At 46.5% G+C, this 20,007-nt stretch overlaps 1 protein-coding gene across 1 annotated transcript in view; it reads right to left on the bottom strand.

The window, feature by feature from the left end:
- Nucleotides 1-426: 426 nt before the first annotated feature.
- MAML2 (mastermind like transcriptional coactivator 2) overlaps nucleotides 427-20,007 on the bottom strand; it is a 221,177-nt gene continuing 201,596 nt past the window's right edge. The window contains exons 3-5 of the mRNA XM_075050054.1: nucleotides 14,617-14,820; nucleotides 11,309-11,420; nucleotides 427-5,222 (exon numbers count right to left, since the gene is read on the bottom strand). Of these exons, the coding sequence (XP_074906155.1) occupies nucleotides 4,237-5,222; nucleotides 11,309-11,420; nucleotides 14,617-14,820 (1,302 nt within the window). The 3' untranslated portion in view covers nucleotides 427-4,236. The remainder of the gene's footprint in view (nucleotides 5,223-11,308; nucleotides 11,421-14,616; nucleotides 14,821-20,007) is intronic.

Genomic DNA, 20,007 nt, shown 5'->3' with positions numbered 1-20,007 from the left:
AGGCATAACGTGAGGCAGGCAGGGAGGGAAGGAGGAGAAGCCTGTTGCCTGATTTCTGGCATCTCATTAGGGGTCCCTGCTAGTGAGGAGAGAAGAGCAGGTATCTCCAGGGCACGATCCAGGGCAGGGCATGGGCTTGGGGACCTGGCCAGCCCTCTCGGGGTACCTAGCTCTTGGGGTACCCAGCTCTCTGCTGTAACTTCAGCAGGATCCCCGAGCAAATTGCTGGGCTGCAAGACTACTCCAACCCATTCACCAGGAGCTAAAATACCATGTGTTACTTGTTAACCCTTGCTGGTAATGAAAACATGTCTTCAGTCAGTAGGAAAACATTGCAGCTCTCTCGCAAAGAGGCAGTCTGAGCTCCCAGAAGCTGCCAGATGCACATTTTTCTCACGCCCTCCTAAAATATCACTGTAATTTTAATTTACTCAGACGAATGAGCAGTTGACTAAACAGACATTCATTATAAAATTCATATTAAGAAAAGAGACACTTGGGATAATTTTGATTGATTTACTTGGCAGAGTTTTGATAGCTACTGAAAAACATACTATTCATGTTTAGGTGAAAAATAAATGGAGTCAAATAAGTGTCACTGCATAGTACTAGGAGGTATATACAGCCACATGTAAAAATGCATAAACACAAACATTTCTGTACAGCAACTTTTCCTTTCAGTCTGTATAGAGAAACACTGGTTTATAATATGGGGAAAATATAAAGCAGACATACATGCAACAAGGACATGACAGTTACATAGGTCCCACCTGCCTTCCAAGAGTTACAATAATAATAACAATAATAATAATAATAATAAAAGCCTTTTTCAGGGAAAAAATTTGAAACCTGGAATGTTTTCATGTTGAGGTTTCTGGAGAGCTTCAGATGTCAAACATATCTGAAGGTGATTTAAAGGCTTGATTCAAAGCCCTGTGAAGGCAATGGAAAGACTCCATTGGTTTCAGTGAGCTTGGGGTCAGACCCAGCTATTTAAGCACGATCCCATTCTGCCCTCTCCCAAAATCCAAAGTTGAAGTCTGCAGATAAAAATAAACAATTGTATCATACAAAACTTTGTATATAGAATACAAAAGGTAACCGTTGACTTTTTGTATAAAATACAACTTTTTGATAGTATATTTATTTCACATATGTATAAATATAACCCAAATAATATGATTTTTATTATTCCTACCAAAATATTATTACTTTTTGTGGTTTTTTTTTTTTTTACAAAAGTTTACAAAACAAATAATTCTTTATATTTACAACCCAATACTGCGAAGAGTGCCCGGTCAATGATGAAAAATAGACTATAAGGGTAGTGCACTTAGCCATTGCAAAGAAAGAGAAAAAAGAAACTAGCTCCATTCAGATACAAATGTTCTGAAGAAATGATACTGGATTCAAGTTTTGGTTGCACGAGTCTTTCACAAGCTCACATTTCAAATGCATCAGGCATATCTTTACGGGACTGCAAATGGCCTCTACCTTTGTTGAATTTACTTAAGACAGGATGAAATTTTGACCCCGGGGATGGCACTCACAGCCCACTGTCTTCTCCACTCCAGGCTGAGGCCAACAGGACAAAACTCAGCATTGAACCCACCACTGGCTGACATCTTGAAGTCTTGGGACCAGCTCCTCAGCTGAATAATTTTTTTACATCATTTGAGGATCTGGAAAACAATCTGGTCTTACTACAGAAACCAGTGGTGGCTTTTTCAACGGCATGTGAGGGTAGATGAAGTTACCAGACTTCAGTGCCCATTGCTCAGGATGAGACTAACTCAGCCTCGGCCTTAGTGGCATCGCAGTCATCTGTTCCTGCCAGAGCTTTGGCAGTCACTGCTGACCTGCTCGTGGACGGGCTGTGTGCCTGTGTGTGAGACGGTTGAGCCGAGCTTCACTTTAAACTCATGTAGCTACTATTTTGGTCTAGTTTTGCACAATTTATAGGGGACTCATTTGTTAGACCGCGCCTTTATCTCTTCAAACTTAGGTGGGGCACCAGTGACCTGGGCTGAAAAGCTCTTTAAAGACTTGGAAAAATTTGTACTGGTTTATCAAAGGGACCGCATGCACCCCAGCCAAAACTGGGGAGAAGAGGGAGCTTTCTGGGCAGCTGAGCCACCACGTTACACAATGCAGGGGTGTGCAACGATCATCTGGGCAGCAGAAGGGACGCTTCAGCAGGCTTTCTTGTCCCTCTTATGAAAAACATGTCTGGGAATGAACAGCATCATGGACCAGCCTGCCTCAACTGGCATATCCAGCTAAATGCCCACGCTACACCTTTCCCAGAAGTGCTGGTGCTCGTTTGTGTGACGATGCTTCTTGAAACATCATGAAAAATTGTGCCCACGTGAAATGACAGGGTGAAATGACTGGAAAAGCCTTATTAAAACCTCTCTTGAGAAATAGGTCAGGTAAGTGCAGAGGCTATTGTCAAATAGTCTACTCATCCCACTGCCACTAACAAGGAAGAATAAAGCACTTGCACAGAGCAGAGCAATGCCTCTTGGCGCTGAGGCATGTGAACGTAGGCATTGTATTCCTTTGCCACATCTAGTTTTAGCTAATTCAGAGGAGGCTGTGAAACACGTCGCACCACATCATTTTAAAGAACAGCATTTTCATTTGAATTGCAAGATCTGTTCCCATCTATGAATCCTCTTGTCTGACTCACTACAGAGCTGCTTTATAGTGACATAGCACCTCCTTCTGATGCCCTTACTGACCAAGTCTATAGGAGAAAATTTAACATGGTCAGGACTATTCCCTGGCACCGAGGTCAGGCGGTGTGGAACAACCTGTATCCTTACTGCTCTGCTCTCTTAGCCTCCAAGGCAAGGTGGCTGCAAACTGTCTATGGGAGTGGTTCTTGCCCCTGGTTAGGTCCCTAGTGATGCACAGAAATTGCTCAGGGAAATGTTAGCTGGGCCATCCCCAAACCCAGAACAGATGATTGAGTCCAGTGCCCAGAAATACTCCCCCAAACTGTTTTGTTCACAAGCAGAGATGTGGCTGAATGGAGCCTCTTACTGTGAGTAACCCAGGTGGTTATAACTGATCTGCGTGCTAGTTTCAGGGGCAGAGCCTCTTGTACTCTGCCCGATGGAGGCTGGGGGGACCTGGCCATCACTGGACCTCTTTCAACTCCCGTGATATAGCAAAGGGAAAGCAGGATGGAGCCAAAATGCTGTGCAATCAAAACGGTAGCCTCTCTCCAGACAGAGATGCTGGCATTTCAGCTGGGGTAAACCTATTCAATAGAAGAGGACCGGGCTGAACTACCTGACAGTTGCTATGGGTTAAGATGATCATGCATTTGCCCTCCTCTAAGCTGGACTGGGAAAGTAGTCGGTGAGGGTCAAACTGTGAGCACCCTTCTCACTTATGTTGTCCATTAAGTCACTGGAGTCCCTGGGGTAGGGCATGGTGGCAAAGTGAGAATCCTGAGCTTTGGTGTAATTCATCTCATGTTTCCCTCAATGGCCAAAATGATTGTGCTGCTGGCAGGACAGGGATGTCCTCCGGTACTCACTGCAAGCACTGATGAAAGAGAGAAAGCAAATGCTAGAGCGCACTGAGTAACGCACTTGATGATCTGTTTCGTTCTTCTCTTGGACAAGACCACTTACCCTTTTGTGTACTACAAAACATAGAGGGTTTAAACCAAAATCATCGGGAAAGCAAATGTGAGTTTGTACTGTGTAGAAATAAACAGTTTTTGTAATGCAATGAGATTTACACAGGGCCTGATGCTGTCAGGGCTGAGTAGTCCGGAGGAAGTTAAGGGCTGTGAACACGATGGTTGAAGAGCTCTGGACCGCTTGGGCTCTTACTTGCACTCAGAGAAATGATGTTCCACAACCCATACCACTGTCTGGTGCTTGCGTGTGTGGGAAGCTAAACACATTTTTCCACGCAGCCCCCGTGAGAAGAACTGATGGGTTTGCAATGCTCTGGGCACCGGTGTAGGGAACAGACCCTTCACACGTTCTCACTCCTTTGTGGCAGGCATGAATATCACTTACATTATTGTTTCACCAGGGGAGACTTCAGTTTTGTTCCTAGAGCAACTCTTCAAACAGGGCAGTCGCCCTACATGGTAGTTTAAAGGACAGCCCAGTTACTGGAGTGTAAATTAATAAAGCAGGTTGTTGGCATCTAAAGAGAAAGCTAATGTCCTTACTGCCTTTTCATCTGGTTCACCCTTGGTACTGTCACTTACGAGTGGTTCCCCAAAATTTCATCGAGATTGATGTCTTTCATCCAGTCATCGTTACCAGGTTCCGTTTTCAGTAAAGAATCTATAAAGTCTGAGTCACTGTTGAGCGCAGGTCCTATACTGTCACCTTGCTGGTTCAGAAAGTCAAACCCTAGGTCATTACCATGGTCACTTCCTTGGTAAGCCCGAGAGTTTTGGTTGGTAGATGTGAAACTGGTTGATGGCAGAGATGACGGAGGTGTCATACTTGTTCCTGGCTGATTCAAGGTAGGCACGTTCTGTCCTCTCAGCTGGTTAGGTCTTATGTTGAGACCTCGTACTGAGCCAGCAGATTGTCCATTTAGAGTCTGGTGCATTTGGTTTAGAGGAGGCCTCATTTGGACTCCTGCTGTTAACTGATTAGGAGGTGCCAATGCACGCTGAGGAAAATGCTGGTTGCCTACATTGCGTTGCAAAGACTGGTTAGGATATGGAGTGCCGGTGGGGAAACGGCCCCCTGTGGGTTTCAGTGCATCCTGCTGCTTTACTGCAGCTTCTTGCGGGGCCCAGTTCTGGGCAGTGGCAGTAGCCGTGATCATCACGTTGGCCGGCCTTTGCGCAGGGATACCTGTGGATACTCCATGGTTCAAGCTTGGCCTTGCTTGCTGTGAGTTGACCACCGACCCCGTCCCAAAAGCCGCTGCGTTGTTTCCCTGCGTCATGGTTTGCTGTCGAGACATCATGGGGTTATTCTGACCGGGCAGGACTTGATTTTGGTTTCTGTGTGGCTGCATTTGGTTCATTCCTGAAGTCACGTTGTACGTGCTTGGTTGGTTGCAAGGAAGGTTCCCGTAACAGCCCATACTCCGAGCAGCAGGAACAGAAGGCATTCGGGTCCCAGCGGGGGTGGACATGAGGCTGGAGCTCTGGGGCATGATGCTGTGAGTTGAAATTGGGTTGGGTAAGGACATGTTGTTGGAGCTCATACTCACAGCTGGTGAACCACCTGGAAAGGAGAAAACAAAAGTGTTAAAACAAACATGAGTGCACCAATGTGTGGTGTCATTCAAATACCAACAAGTTAAAAATCCAGTTTTCTAGCAGCAGAATTTCTTGAAGAAGATACTTTGCTCTTAAGAGGACTTGCATGAACTTGCTCAAGGCCTTAAAGATGCCTGTCATCCAAAGGGTGATTTGATCTATATGAAGCCATTGGTGGTCTTTCCATCCCTTCAGAAGACATCAGATAAGCCAAAACCGGAGCTCAGTGTAAGACAAATAAATATTGGAGCAGGGAAGGACAGATAGAACCACTGGGCAAGAGAGAAGACTTTTCTGCCTTTTTTTTACAGAAGCAGTAGACACCTCTGACAGGACAAAGCCTGCCTAAGTGAGCAGAGGCAGAGGAGATCAAGAACTTCTCTTACTTAGGGGCACGGCTCATCTTGGCTCCCTCTAGAGACAATGGGGAGTAATAGGCACCATCATCAGGCCCCTTTTCCACCTTTCTTAGACACCTACAGCAGCAGTATCTATCCCTTCTGGAAAGGCCTGTGCCAGATGACAGCAGGAGCTGAGACTGCATCTCACACATCTGCAGCGCTCGGAGCCTCCCTCCCAGCCAGGTGCTGGGAGAGCAGCTCAGCCCAGTCTGGGACCTGCTTGTCCTCCCGCGTGGTGGCCGAGCAGGCAGGAGGACACGGCTCGGCGCTGTGCCGGGTGAGTGCCACACACGTGCCCCTTCTAAGCTCGATTCCCAGCTGGGCTGTGGCCACTTGCCCCGGCAGAAGCTGACTTGCCCATCAGGGAGCCACACAGGATGCCTGATGTGCAGGCATTTGCTGCACATGAACATCACTTTTTGTGCATCGCATCAGAAAACTAGAAGTTATGAGCTGGCACAAATCTAACACTTGTGGCTAATTCTGCCCAGTGGAGGATTTTCCTGTACCTGACATCTGCCAGTGAATCATGAGAGGTTTCTGTTCTCTTCAGCCTCCAAACCTCAACACAAGCTCACTTCTGTGGCAGATTTGCGGCTTCATAGTCTCTATTTTGAGGCCACAATAAGTCATATATGCAATGTAGGCTGATCGCTTATGCAGTGCAAGGCTCTGAATTAATCCCTGAGAGATTGGTTGAAGAAGACCAAACATTTTCTAAGCACAGCCAGTGCAGATGGCACTGTGGAGAACCCCCCTCTGCACACAATCAGCTGCTCCACAGCTTAATTCCCTTCACTACTGTTGCTTCCAGTACAAGCCCTACAAGAAGTGCAGGTAGGAGAAGTTGGGTTCAAGGCAAATGAAAGGAGACGTTTCTTCACACAACAAGTGGGTCAGCCAAAGAAACCTCTGCCACATGGCACAGCGCAAGCTAAATTCTTGTACCACTTTGGGTGGCTCCCAAAGCGTGAGGAAAGCTGTTAAATTCAATGTTTGAGTACTGTGTTCAGTTTTGGGCCCCTCACTAGAGGAAAGACATTGAGTTGCTGGAGCGTGTCCAGAGAAGGGCAACCAAGTTGGTGAGGGGTCTGGAGCACAAGTCTTCTGAGGAGCGGCTGAGGGAGCTGGGGCTGTTTAGTCTGGAGAAAAGGAGGCTGAGGGGAGACCTTATCGCTCTCTACAACTACCTGAAAGGGGGTTGTAGTGAGGTGGGTGCTGGTCTTTTCTGTCAGGTGGCTGGAGATAGGACAAGAGGAAACGGCCTCAAGTTGCAGCAAGGGAGATTTAGGTTGGATATTAGGAAAAATTTCTTTACTGAGAGGGTTGTCAGACATTGGAATAGGCTGCCCAGGGAAATGGTTGAGTCACCATCCCTGCAGGTATTCAAAAAGCGTGTAGACAAGGTACTCCAGAACATGGTTTAGTGGGTATGGACGATGGTTGGACTCGATGATCTTGAAGGTCTTTTCCAACCTAAATGATTCTATCATTCTATGATTCTAAATGGGCTTGCTACCAAGGTAGCACCACATTTTGGGAATTCCTTGAGCCTTTCCCAGAGGAGGAACAGAGGAACATACAGCCCTGGAGCTTTGCTATTTCATTGGTAGCAGCTAATAGCAGTTGTTGGACATGGGACACTGCCTTGGTTTGATCCTTTGTACATACAACAAAACCAGACTGAATTTGACTACCTTTGACTTCATCATGAAATCTTATTATATATAGTCTGTGTGATTAATTGTATTAGTTGGTCCATCACCAATTCCTTATTATCGCACAGGTGCTTCAGGACTGTGATCATGCCTGCAGCATTCTCCAAATACATCAGTCCCAGTGTGTGGCATGTTTTCCAGTCCTTCGGTCCTTCTAAGCTCTTTTCAGGACTTGATGGTTTTCAACATTTGATTTCAAGGCTGTACATCACAGCTGGTCACAGTAATAGCTCTTGCACATCTCCAACATGGATGTAAAGTAAACTCTTTTTTTCTTGTTCAGCACCATCTCAGACTGTGTTTGTCCTTTTCATTGCAATCACACAGCCTGTTTACAGTGATATCTGGAGACCTATCAGCCATTTCCTTACATGCTCTGTCAATTTTGTATCACTCTGGTTTCTTAACCAAAATAGACAGTCAGATGCTTTAAAGGACATTACCTGAACAACTATTATTACCTTTATCAACGAAAGTTGTGGTTTCATTGAAAAAAATACCATGCTAGTTTGAAAAGATTCTTTTACATCAGCCCATGTTGCCTGACATTAATTATATTCCCTTCCTAAATTCTTTATTGTTCTGGCTGCATCAGCTCCCAACTATTTTTGCTGAGCTCTACAATAGGTCACAAGGGCTGCAATTACCTACTTACTCTTTTAATTTTTGTCATGACATTAGCAGTCTTCCTTGGAGTTTCAAGACTAAATAAAAAGTGACATTAAGAATTTGGAGAATGTCTCAGCCAGCTCTTTTAAAACTCTTGAAGACAAATCATGTGCATACATAATTCAAAAGTCTATATTTAGGAACAGCTGTTTAATATACTGCTTCACCATAATGATGTTCAGTTCCCTCAGACTGGAACCCCAGAAAAAATTATGTATTTCTGCCTTTTCTGCATTATTTTTATACATATGCTATTTCCACTTAGTAATGGATGCAAAGGATTCCTTTTTTCCTTAAGTACTTAAAAATAATCTCTTCCCAAATAATTATTAATACTGAATGTGACTCCACAGCCAAAGTTGCTTGTTCCAAATCAATCTAAACATAGATTAAGAAGCTCACCTTATCCTGGAAGGCAGGCTTTTCCACAAACTGGCTCTGAGCAGGAGACACTTGACTACAGAGAATCTAATTGTCCTAACAATTACATTGTCCTAACGTAAGCACCTAAATTCAGTCCCTGAGCTGGACAGTCCCTGGGACAGGAGATGCTATGAGGAGTGTACCTGGTTTTATCCCCAGGGACAATCAGATTCTCCTCCATGTCCTCCCAGGGAGCCTCCTAACTGAATTTAGCTCTGGAAATGAAGAGAAGAAAATCAGTGCTCAGCAGGCAACCTCACCATTAGCCCTGTCTTTGGCTTTGCTAGTGGGTTGTGCATTGCTCACTGCTTTTTGGAAATACTGCAACATCTTTTCGCAGGGGTGATAGAGATGAGGGCCCTGATTCTTCACTCCCTGACGCCAGTACTGAAGAGGAGGAATGGCACAGAAATCGGTGGCATTTCAAAAGACCTGGAACAGCCATCTGGGGAGAGCTGGTTCTCTCCCTCCAGCTGAACTACATACAAGTTTGTGGAGTCACTTCACTTGCCGCTGGGATGAAGCCCCTCCCGGGATGACCCTTCCAGCTGTTGAGCAGCCCCCAGGGCTGCCATCGCACTGCTCCTGCAAATGCCATGCTCTTTCAAGAGCACAAGTGGTCGGGACATGGGTTGTACTTGTTGTGCAAAAGATGAAGCTTCCTCTTTCTTTGTATTGCTATTTTTATCCTTTTATTTTTAACGCAAATATTTTCCATTCTGATTTCTTCCAGATGGGAAGAAATGCCTTCCCCGGCAGCACTGCGTACAGCAGCTGGCCACCCCAGGCTACAGTGATTTGGAGAAATGCCTTCACTGCCCGATTCACCTGCTCTTGTCTTGGGGGTTTCTTGCTGTGACATGGCACTATGGGGAAAAGCATAGAGGAATAAAATGCTACACCCAGTGTCTCCAAGCCCCTGTGTTATTTTATTTAACTTTTTGTCTCTTCTTCCCTGACCTGAGCAAAGCTATTCCCAGAAAAAGGGAACAGATTCCCTGCTGTTACTCCCTTATGCAAGAGTTTCCTAATAGCTCCATCTGGTAGCTTTGCTGCGAGCTCCCAGCACAGCCCTTTCTCCCAGGCTCGCCTGAAAAGCTGCTCTCCTCCTTCGGCTCACTCAGCAGGGACTTGAGATTTGAATGGACAAGTGCTGCCAATCCCACATGTTTCAAACACAGGAGATGGGACTCCAAATACCATGAGACTGGCAAAGAGTCCATCAGATTAAGAACAACAAGAACAGCCACAAAACAATGGCGATCTACTTATTTTGGAGCCTTTCACAGATGTGGCTGCAGTCATTTCCATTTTCTCTCTCAGGCTAGAAATGGATTGTTTTTAAGTAAAAGCCAAGAATCTCAGTTAATCATTTGATTCCAGGAATGAGCCTTTAAACAACACACCAAATCACAGGATTCCCCAGCAATCTGCCAGGATTGCCAAAGCATTTGTTTTACGAGCGCAGGAGGTACGAAGCCAGGAAGCAGGGCTCTTGCTGTGGCACTGCCCTCACCATGGGTTATTAGGCTGGCATCGGTGATGGTTGTGCAAATTGACTGAAGATGATAAACACTCAGGCCTGTTAGAAAGCAGCAGTTTCCAGACTGCAGCAAGCTTATCGCTGCCAGAACTTGTAAACAAAACAAAAGAGTGCATGAATGTTGCCTAAGCAGCCCAACCTGGCCCTTCCACGCGTAGCTGGGCTGTTGGTGCCATGGCCAGCAGGCTGGGCAGGGGGGTAGCTGCACTTGGGAACTCCTTAAAATAGTAATAGAAGCTGAAAAAGTTTTCCTGCAAAGGACAGGTAGGAAGGAAAGACTCAGATCCCTGGCTGAATCTGCAGAGCCAACAGTTACGGAAAAACAAACAAACCAAAACAGCTTTTTTTTCCTCAGTGTGTTGTATACAAAGTTATACTAGAAGGCAAAGGATCCTTTTTATACTTAAATGCGCAGATGCTTTGCAGTATAAAGAACATCCTTTGATCCCATCTGCTGCATTTCCCCCCACCGCCTCTCTCCCCAGCATCTTTTCCTTACTCTGCCTTTTCTCTCAGAACAGCCTCCAGCTAACCAGCAAGGTGAACAGCACGAAAAGACACCAGGCAGTCCTGTGCTCCCAAAACTAGACTCTCCAAGGAGGTGAGGGCACAAGAGCTGAAACAAAGGACTAGTCCTGAAGTGTTGGGCATTTTCTTCCCTGGGCAGTTCTGGCAGAAAGCAGGGGCTTTTACCCTGCTGTTTGACTGATCTGTTGAAATGCTGCTTGTAGAGCAGCACTGAGGCCATGACCATGGCATATGAAGCAGACCAAAAATTCAGATGGTAGCTCTGGTTGCCTATGATGGAGTCATGCGAAGTACTTAAAAATCCATATGAGGGTCCTCATGCTGTGCATGAGCGGCCATTTGAAGGGAAGGATGGTTCTCATCTCAGTCTCTGAAGCAAGATGTACCACATACATGACAGAAGCATCTGGATGGAGTGAGGTTGCATAGTCAAGAGGACACATCTGTATCAAGTATTTGGGTGCACATCTGCCCCAGGCAGTGCTAATGGGAGGGATACCAGCCCCTCCTTCACCATGTCTGAGAGATGCAGCATCAGCCTGGATGAACCACCAGCTGGTTCGCCAGACCATACATCAGCACTTCCCAGTGGTGGGGGACAGTAAGGCAAATAGCACAGGAGAGCAGCAGCCACCACCCACTCCCTCTGGGGTGATGTAAATGGATACCCACAAAACCAGGCCCCGGTCATCAGTGCATGCATGGCTCTTCTGGATGCTCTTCCAGCTGGAAAGAAGGAAATAGTTTCATTTAGCCCATGGGCACTTACCAGGATATTGGTTTGCTTGTTGCATGTTGACCACATTCCTTCTTTGGTCTTTATAATCTGGTGGTGGTCGTGTCAAGTGTCTGTTCAGCTGATCTTGTGGAGTTATTTTCTCCTAGAGGATTAGAGTAGAAATATATTAATTTGCTTTTCTTTATGCTCTCCTGGCTCTGTGTTTTGCCCACCTCTTTCTTTTCTCAGTGCATACAAAGCTGAAGCGTTCCTTCCTTTCGCCCTGTCTGGTCCACAGGGGAGGCATCTGTGAACCTGTGCCATCACCCACTGAAGTCTGTATGGAAACATTTCTGCTAGTTGTATTGTGTTTGAATCTGGCCCAACTTTCCTTAAAACCACGGAGAGTTTCTCAGCCTCTGAGAACATCGGCCACGTCTGCACTGCAGTACAAAGTGTCTTCTGATGCCCGCACTGTCTTGCTTATCAGACAGAGGGGCCTGACGGTTCCTCATGGCTCCCTCCCTGTCTGTGCAGCTGGGTTTGCTTTCAGAGAATCACAGAATCACAGAATGGTTTGGGTTGGAAGGAACCTTAAAGATCATCCAGTTCCACCCCTCTGCCATTGGCAGGGACACAGAGACAGAGCAAACACCCAGGTCTAACCCAAACAGCTGGGATGCAGCTGGGGGGCAACAAGGGTCCAGACTTGCAAGGTCGACACCTGCCCCTTGGCTCTGTCAATGGTCATCAGCCCATTTCACCCACGCAGCCCTCGCAGCGTGCACAGCTGGCAAAGAGGATTTCAGCTCGTCATCCCCATTCGCAGCCATGCCCATCCCTCACTCTCTCCTTCCTCTCCTACGCTGGAGGAGCTCCCACAAAAATCAGCAAAACCCTTGCTTTGTCCTGCCCCATGTCTCTCCTCACCGGGGATGCCAGCAGGACACATGGCCAGGGTTTAGCAACGACGGTGCCGGGCTGGTTGGTTTTCACGCCACTCACCATTGCCCTGTGCTTCCCCGTACACGTACGTGGTGCTGTCTTTTCTCTTACACTGGGAGTGCAAGCACTGGGGCAAGGACAGCAGGGAAAGACTGCAGAAAAAGCTGATTAGTAGGGCAGATTATTTTGGGCTTGCAGGGACACATCTCTGGTGAAGGGAAGATAGAAATCCAAGTCCTTGAACTGAAATCTGACTAACCGCCCTGTATTCATAAAGATCTGGAAAGCGCACGCCGTGGAGTCAATGCCAAATCTCTCATCAGCATCAGTGTGACCTGATGCCTCCAGAGTGCTACTGCACACTCATGAGCAACGACTCCTCAGGATATGTGGCCCCAAGGCAGGAAAATGTGGGTTTGACCACCTCAGTCACTGGTAAGCCATTGCCGGTGCGCGCGTGCCTCCCAGAGTCGGGAGCTGCCCTTACTGGGCAGCTGCTGGGCGAGCTTCACCCCTTCTCTGCAACGCACCTGGGTTTCGTGCTCGGCTGCCGGAAAGGCAAAGGGGCTCGTCAGTGTGAAAGAGTCAGACCCTGCTGGTGATGGGAGTCCATCAGAGTAATTCGGGGATCTTCTGCCCGAAAAGAGCACGCAAATGGACCTTCTCATAAAAAATCTTTTTTCTTCTGCCAGGAGCACTTTAAAGCACTGGGATAAGAGCCTTTCTTGTGGTATTTAGGCATTTCTGTAATGCACTCTGGGAGTGAGGGGTCTGATTAAGATTTCTAAGGCTTGTTTTAATACACCGCTCGACCTGAAGCCTTGTGAAGAAGACAGACAAGTTATCTCCCAGAAAATCCCTGCAATACATGTAAAAACTGTAGGCAGGCTTTGTGTGTATTTCTATGTACACGATACAAAAGTGAAGGCAAGCGGATCAAAAACCACATTCTGTAGAGTGATTTTAATTTTTATTTTATTTTAAAAAGAGCTATTTGAGTGATTAACTTTTTGCTCTGCTAAAAATTCTGACAGAAAACTGCAGCACATAGAGCTGACTTGAAACTTCAGTTTTCTTCTGTATAAATTAAAAAGTCAAATATTTCCCTTACAGGACAAATTAAATCCTTAATTTCAAACTCAAGCCTTCTAATTTTATTTTTAGAATGGAAATAAATTTGTAAACAAAAAGATATTCTCTATAAAGAACCAAATCATTTTTGTTTTGAAAACATCCCTGCAAAAACATGAATGTTTTTCCACTTCTGTGTTGTTCTTTAATTACTGAATGGCATTCACTAAATGTGTCAGTACTTCTGACTCTACATCTTTATAGAGAAAAGGAAGTTTTGGACTCAAAACGTCAGGCCAGCACGAATGGGTCTGCCCTGTAGGCTGAGAGATGCAGATTGAGGTAAATAAGCCACAGGCTTGGGGTCTGCTGTCATTGCAGCCTGGGGGAAGCAAAGCAGGTGGTGGTGTCACCTCCATCCTCCCCAGCACCCTCCCTACAGCCCTTCCCTAGCTGCCGCAGGGCACCCACATTGCTATCGACCGGCCCCAAGGACATGCCAAGCTCAGCTCCTCTTCCAGGACTTCTCTCTTCTCTGTGCTTTGGCAAGCAGACCTACAAAGGGACGGCGAATGTGAGGATGCAGACGGCACGTGTTACTGCTCTGGGCAGCTGGGACTCCCCAGCTGTTGCACTGGCCTTGGGTGATGGACCATGAAGCACCTTCAGCTGACTCAGTTCATGCAGTATCAATGGCAATGCCAGTTTAGTGGAACTAAATCAGCGGGTTCTAGCACTTATCACTGCTAACAAGACCACAAATATCCCCCACGCCTCATAAAATGAGCAGAAACTCCCAACTGGTCTCTCAAATACCAAGGGGAAGAGAAGAACTGGCTAAAAATATCTGGAAATGCAAAAAGAAAAACAGAGGAAGGAGGACTCATGTATGATGCCAGCCAAGCACACAAACTTGAGTGGAACACTAAAATCAATGTACCTGATCCTTGTTTACACAGAGGCACTTTATACCATGCTGCCTAGGTTAGAGACCCTGGAAGTCAACTTTCCTCTGTGGTCAAAGCAGCATAGCAGCGCACCTTAGCTTATCTTGCAAACAAAACCACTGAATATATTCATATGCCTCAAATTAAGCATATGCTTACACTGTTCTCATAACGAAACCACAGTAGCTCAGATACTTGAGCTGTTTCATATAAACTGAAGAAGGTTTCAAAAGGGCTTAGCAAAGTGCTGAAAAATATGAGGCACACTCTAGAAGGTCTCGGCATTGCCAAAATGACCTCAAAGCTTTGGGGGCTTTCTTCCCCCTGTCTTAGCTTTCTTTTCTATTGTTTCTATGATAATCTTTTCCATGTAAAATAAGGAATTAGAAAACTTACAGCTTCTGCCAACATCTGCTGCTGTAGAAGGAGTTGTTTTTGCTCCATCATTTGCCGTTGCAGAGCCTGTTTCTTTTCCATCAGTTGCTGATTCAACATTGATTGCTGGGATGAGTTCATGTAACCACTTCCAGTGTTTGGATTTGAGCAAGAACTGGAGCTTGGAGTGGGGCCAGCTCCCTGGCCTACCACAGAGTGTTGATCCTGAAACAGAAGAAATGGCTTGTGAAGGATGAAAATAATAACAAGCATCAAGAAAAGGAAATAATTCTTTTTATGCAATTAGATCAAGTACAGGACACAGCCCACAGACTCCCAGGACAAGTGACCGATACAAAGGCTTTGACAAAATAGAAGGGGATTGAGTAACTTCATCGCGCACGGAAAACTCTGAAAATGTGCCAGGTGGTTCCAGTGGAAAACCTCAATGTTGTACCAGGAGCATGGGAAACGTTAACAGAAGTAACGGAGCTGTCCTGGGGATCTTTCAGGAAACTTGCATTGGGCCGTATGGCAGTTTGTTTGACCACAAGGGAACAAACTCGGCGTCTCCTGGTTCCTACCATCTGGCAAGCAGCAGCGAGAAGTTACAGACTCATTGCTAGAAGTGGCATCTATTCTTAGAAAATACAGAAGTGGCAAGTTGTTACTTCGCAGTGGGGTGAATGGTGCTGCTTGCATTCATCCCGTCACCTCCCTGACAAGAGCAATCTCTGAGAGATTGCTAATTGACTCCCATTAGCGGCAGGATTAAATAGGCTTAGAGTTTATCAACTTCCTTGCTAAAACAAACGTGTAACTGGACAGGACTTTGAAGAGCGCTGTAGGGTCTCCCTGGCCTTCGTGATGGATCTAGATCTGCTTCTTCTTCCCTGTGTGCAGCTTCATGAGGAGGGGATGGCAAAAAGTCATCTCAGAAGGCAATGGGGAAGGTACCTGGGGACTCAAACCATGCACACGAGGGCGCGAATGAACACGGGATGACAATATGCTGCTTGTTTTCTTTTAGCCATGATTTCCCTCGGCAGCTATGTTTTCTGTCTACTTGCTCCACTAGTGTTTGGTGCTTGGGCCTTTACCAAAAGTATGAAATAGCTTTCTCAGTCCACACATGAAAATACTCAGCCCATGTTGGATCACTTGATAGTCAAGTATTCCTTAGCCACACAGCTACAAAAAAGACAGGGTGCACTGGAGAGGTCACAACAGTCATGAGAAACATTGGTTCTCTGACTCCACTTTGTTGCGATTCATCATAGGAACCTAACCACGTAATTCTGTATAACCTAACATGCAGCAGCATTTTTGCCCTGCAACAGAGGACTCCACAGTGGATGCTCCCTGTTATGCAGCAGTTCTCTCAACACTGAGGTGTAGTGCCACGGTCTGGTCTACCACCTAGGTAAAGCTCTGCTCCATGGCCATTGCCTCCCATAGCATCCAGGGAAATACGGACTGACCAACAGGGAAACAAGAACTGGCCAGGCGTAGCCTACCCATGCCCTGAAGACCACGGAGCACTGATGCTCATCGCTTTGCAAACTCCAGAAAAGCTCATTTCTGTGCCTTAGCTTTTGCACCCCACCCCCCCCCCAATAACACACACACACACTACAAACTAATCCAACTTATCTTTCTACCATCTGGCATGGAAGAAACACAATGATTGTTATGGGTATTTCTATTTTAAAATGATTCTGTGGCTTTTAGATGGGGCCACACGAGTGCGTAGCTAGATAGATAAAGTATTTGATGACTGTTACTGAAATAAAACCCATGACTTTCTTCTGGAGCCACCTGCAGCCCCCAAGGCAGTGTTTCAAACCCACCCTTCACAATTTATTGGGCTCTTACACAATTATATCCCGCACACTTTCTTTCAGTTCCAGAAGGAATCCAGGATTGCTCGGCACTGCCACATTTTTTAGGCCTTATGTTAGCTGCAAGATAGAAAATACCTCCTCTCAACAGACCTGCTTGCCAAGTTGTTGCGCAAACTTTTTTGTCTTTCTTAAAATATTTTGAAAAGAAAAATATGTTACAGTAAATTGGCTTTGACTTCTATATTCAAATGACAACTCTAGCTTGAACCCAGCCACATGTTATATCCATTAATAGAATTCATCTGTTGTGTTTTTGCACAGATAATGCAGGCTCCCCCAAATGTGCTTTCATAGTCCTGCGTAAAAAAAAACACAACAAAGCCCAACTTTTTCTCTCCCTCATCCCCTGCCAGCCCATATAAGCTGTGGGGAGGGATTTTGTTTTCAGATAAACCGTGTAGTGTCCATTCACGATACCTATCAAAGAAAGCTCTTCTGTAATAGCAATTGGCACAAAACACCAGCTGCTTGGCAAACAGGCCCTGAGAAAACAGTATAAATCATCAACTTGGAGCCAGTTTGGGGTTTTTTTGCATTTGGTCCTTTCTCTGCTCTTCGTGAAACGTCTGTGTGAGCCTATGAATCTATGATGTGTTACTTCTCCTGCCTGCTGATCCTCCATCGGCAGCGATGAGATGGGAAAAGGAAGAACAGTTTCCTAATTCAGGAGATTGGCTGTGCAGCAGTTTGACCCTTTGTGAACCGGTGCTATCGAGCCTTATTCCCACCCTGCCTTTCCATCACTGCAAATCAGAAAGTAGAAGGGCTACACTTCTGTCAGGGACGTGGGGCTCTGCCCCTGCACTTGGACAAAGCACACTTTGCGACATCGCTGCCGAGGAAGGGCAGATTTGGGTTGGAGCTACCCTGCTTTCATTGAACTGTGTCATCCTGCTCTAAACCTGGCTTTACTGCAGCATCTTTACTACGACTCCGCACATCTAAAGCTGCCAGCGGCCTTTTGAGCTTCATTCCCGGGTTCCCACGCCTGCGGTTTACGCACTTTAACTTTAGAAACCCCTGACCAAAGAAAGCCCGGAGGGGGAACATGCGTGTGCCCTCGCCCAGGGGCGTCTCTGCCCAGCAGGCTGCAGGGGCAGCCCAGCATCCCTCCAGCTGGGCAGCCCCATGGGCTTGCCTGCAGGGTGACACCGTGCCGTTTCCCTGCATGGGGAAGGTAACCTTCTTTCCACTTCGCCTCCAAGGCGATGCAACTGGGAGCATATCCCTGCAGCCAGCCGGGTGGCAGGGACGGGCTGGAAGCATCACACCTCTGAGAGGTACAAGTGTCCATCTGGGTTCGCCCCCAACTCCCGCTCCACTTGCTGGCACCGCTCCCGCATGCCATATCCCTCCAGCCCCGCGGACGCGGTGCAGCCCGAGCAGGGCCGTGCCCGGTGCCGGCTGGGGCAGGGGCAGCAGCCGAGGGCTCAGCTAGTGTTCACCAAGCACCTCAAACGCCCATCTGCTCTCCTGGTGCCGAAACTCCAGCACAGCGATGCTCTAGGTGCAAAGCGGGTGCGTTGCACCCTGTTCTCTGTGGTTACAGTGAGATATAAAAGCTATGAGGAGCAGAAAGAGAGGCAGTCAGTGAAAGCTCCTCAGAGCTGGTAGCACAACTGGGGTTTTGTTCATGAGCGTCACAAAGAACATTATGCTCAAATGTTTAAATTAGCAGTAAATCAAAGCATTTAAGACTGAGTTTGCCTTTCACTGTCTCTGCTGCAGCTGACTTGTGCTCATACAAACGAAGGGAGTTTTTGGCTTCTAACACACATATGGACTTTCTGAAATAGATTTCTTTTCTTTTCTTTTCTTCTCTTTTCTTTCCTCTTTTCTTTTCTCTTCTCTTTTTTCTTTCTTTTCTTTTCTTTTCTTTTCTTTTCTTTTTCTCTTTTCTCTTCTTTTTCTTTTCTTTTCTTTTCTTTTCTTTTCTTTTCTTTTCTTTTCTTTTCTTTTCTTTTCTCTTTTCTTCTCTTCTCTTCTCTTCTCTTCTCTTCTCTTCCCTTTCCCTCTCTCCTCTCCTCTTGTCTCTTCTCCTCTCCTCTCCTCTCCTCTCCTCTCCTCTCCTCTCCTCTCCTCTCCTCTCCTCTCCTCTTCTCTCCAAGCTTGTCAGGAGCCCCTGAAAGCCTTTTGCAAGCTTGTGGTTCTACATTCCTAGTTCAGAAGTGGTTTAGGGACACTTGGCTGGAAAAGGATGTGCAAACCTTTCGCCTCTTTCTCCTGAAAATGCCTTGAATTGATTAATAATTTTGGTGGGGCAGAAGGGAAACAATGGTCAATTTTTTACTAAACCACAATGCCCGCAGAGGCAGTTTGCTTCCCCGCCAGGAACACTGGCATCTGTGTCACAGGATGGGCTTCTGCTTCTTGCAGATTTTCCCTGGAAAGGAGGGGGTGAATTTTTCACCCTTTCTGTTCCTCTGTGGGGCAGCTCATTCTGGGCCCACTGTCGGGTCAGGAGTGACAGCGCTGACTTCCACTCTCCTTTTGCATTAGTTCTGGCTTAAAGAAACAAAGAACTAAAAGAAAAAAGGAAAAGGCTTCAGATCCATTCATGGAAGCCTGCTCAGCGACAGATGCCTGCCTTACCAAAAACTGCTTCCAGGGGAAGAGCTGTGCAAAGTTCTGTTCGTCTGGTGATGAAACCTATGCATGATGTTCCCCCTCATAAGCAATTTGATTCAGTTGTGTTAATTGGCATCACAGGCTACTTAGAGTGAGGATGGTGGAGATCAAGGCACCTTTGGGGGTTTCTTCAGAAACCAGTGGCTGTCCTGACCCTATGAGCTTCTCAAGGGCATTATGCTTTGGCTGCGAAACACCCTGGACACTGAGCACTTGGAGGAGGAGGATGAGGAGGAGGAAGAGAAGGACTCCAAGGAATGGCTTACAGGCTTATTGAGAAGAGCTGACCTCACTTATGCAACTTTAGGAAGCCAAGCACAGGGTGCTCCGTTGAACAGCCAGTCTTAGCACCCACCAGCCCCCTTCTGAGCCACCTCTTTTCTGCTACGTCTAATGCAAGCAGAAATATCCCTTTCTGCCAAACACTGGGGTTTCCAGGGACATCTGAACTCCAAGCACTACCTGCTTGTGTCCTTGCCTCAGACAAGAAAACAAAACTACAGCAGGACCATGGCAGAGCACCTATCGAGTAAGAACTCTTCTAGCTACAGTGAAAAAGCTAGAGTTTTCTTATTTTTAGGGATAACTCCCACTCTTGACTGGAGCGCAGAGGGCTGCTTTCTGTGCCAGTGTACACTGCAAGAGCCCCAAGTAGTTCCTGAGGTTACACTGATCTGCAACAGCTGAGGATCTATCTAAGTATCAGGGCTGGAAATAACACAGAAGCACAGCCAGCCCAGTTCTCCCTTGCCTTATTGCTTGTTTGGCCCAATGGGGGTGGAAAGTAGCATCTTCCTGAGCACCTCAAACTCATTCAACCCTTTTTCGCATCTGGAACAGACAGCATAAGAGTGAATCTCCTCTAAGTTTAGGCCTCTAA

This window comes from Buteo buteo, chromosome 18 (assembly GCF_964188355.1).
Source record: "Buteo buteo chromosome 18, bButBut1.hap1.1, whole genome shotgun sequence".
NCBI classification, from domain to species: Eukaryota; Metazoa; Chordata; class Aves; order Accipitriformes; family Accipitridae; genus Buteo; species Buteo buteo.
Note: the sequence above shows the minus strand (reverse complement) of the source record. Positions and strands in the feature narration are given on the sequence as shown.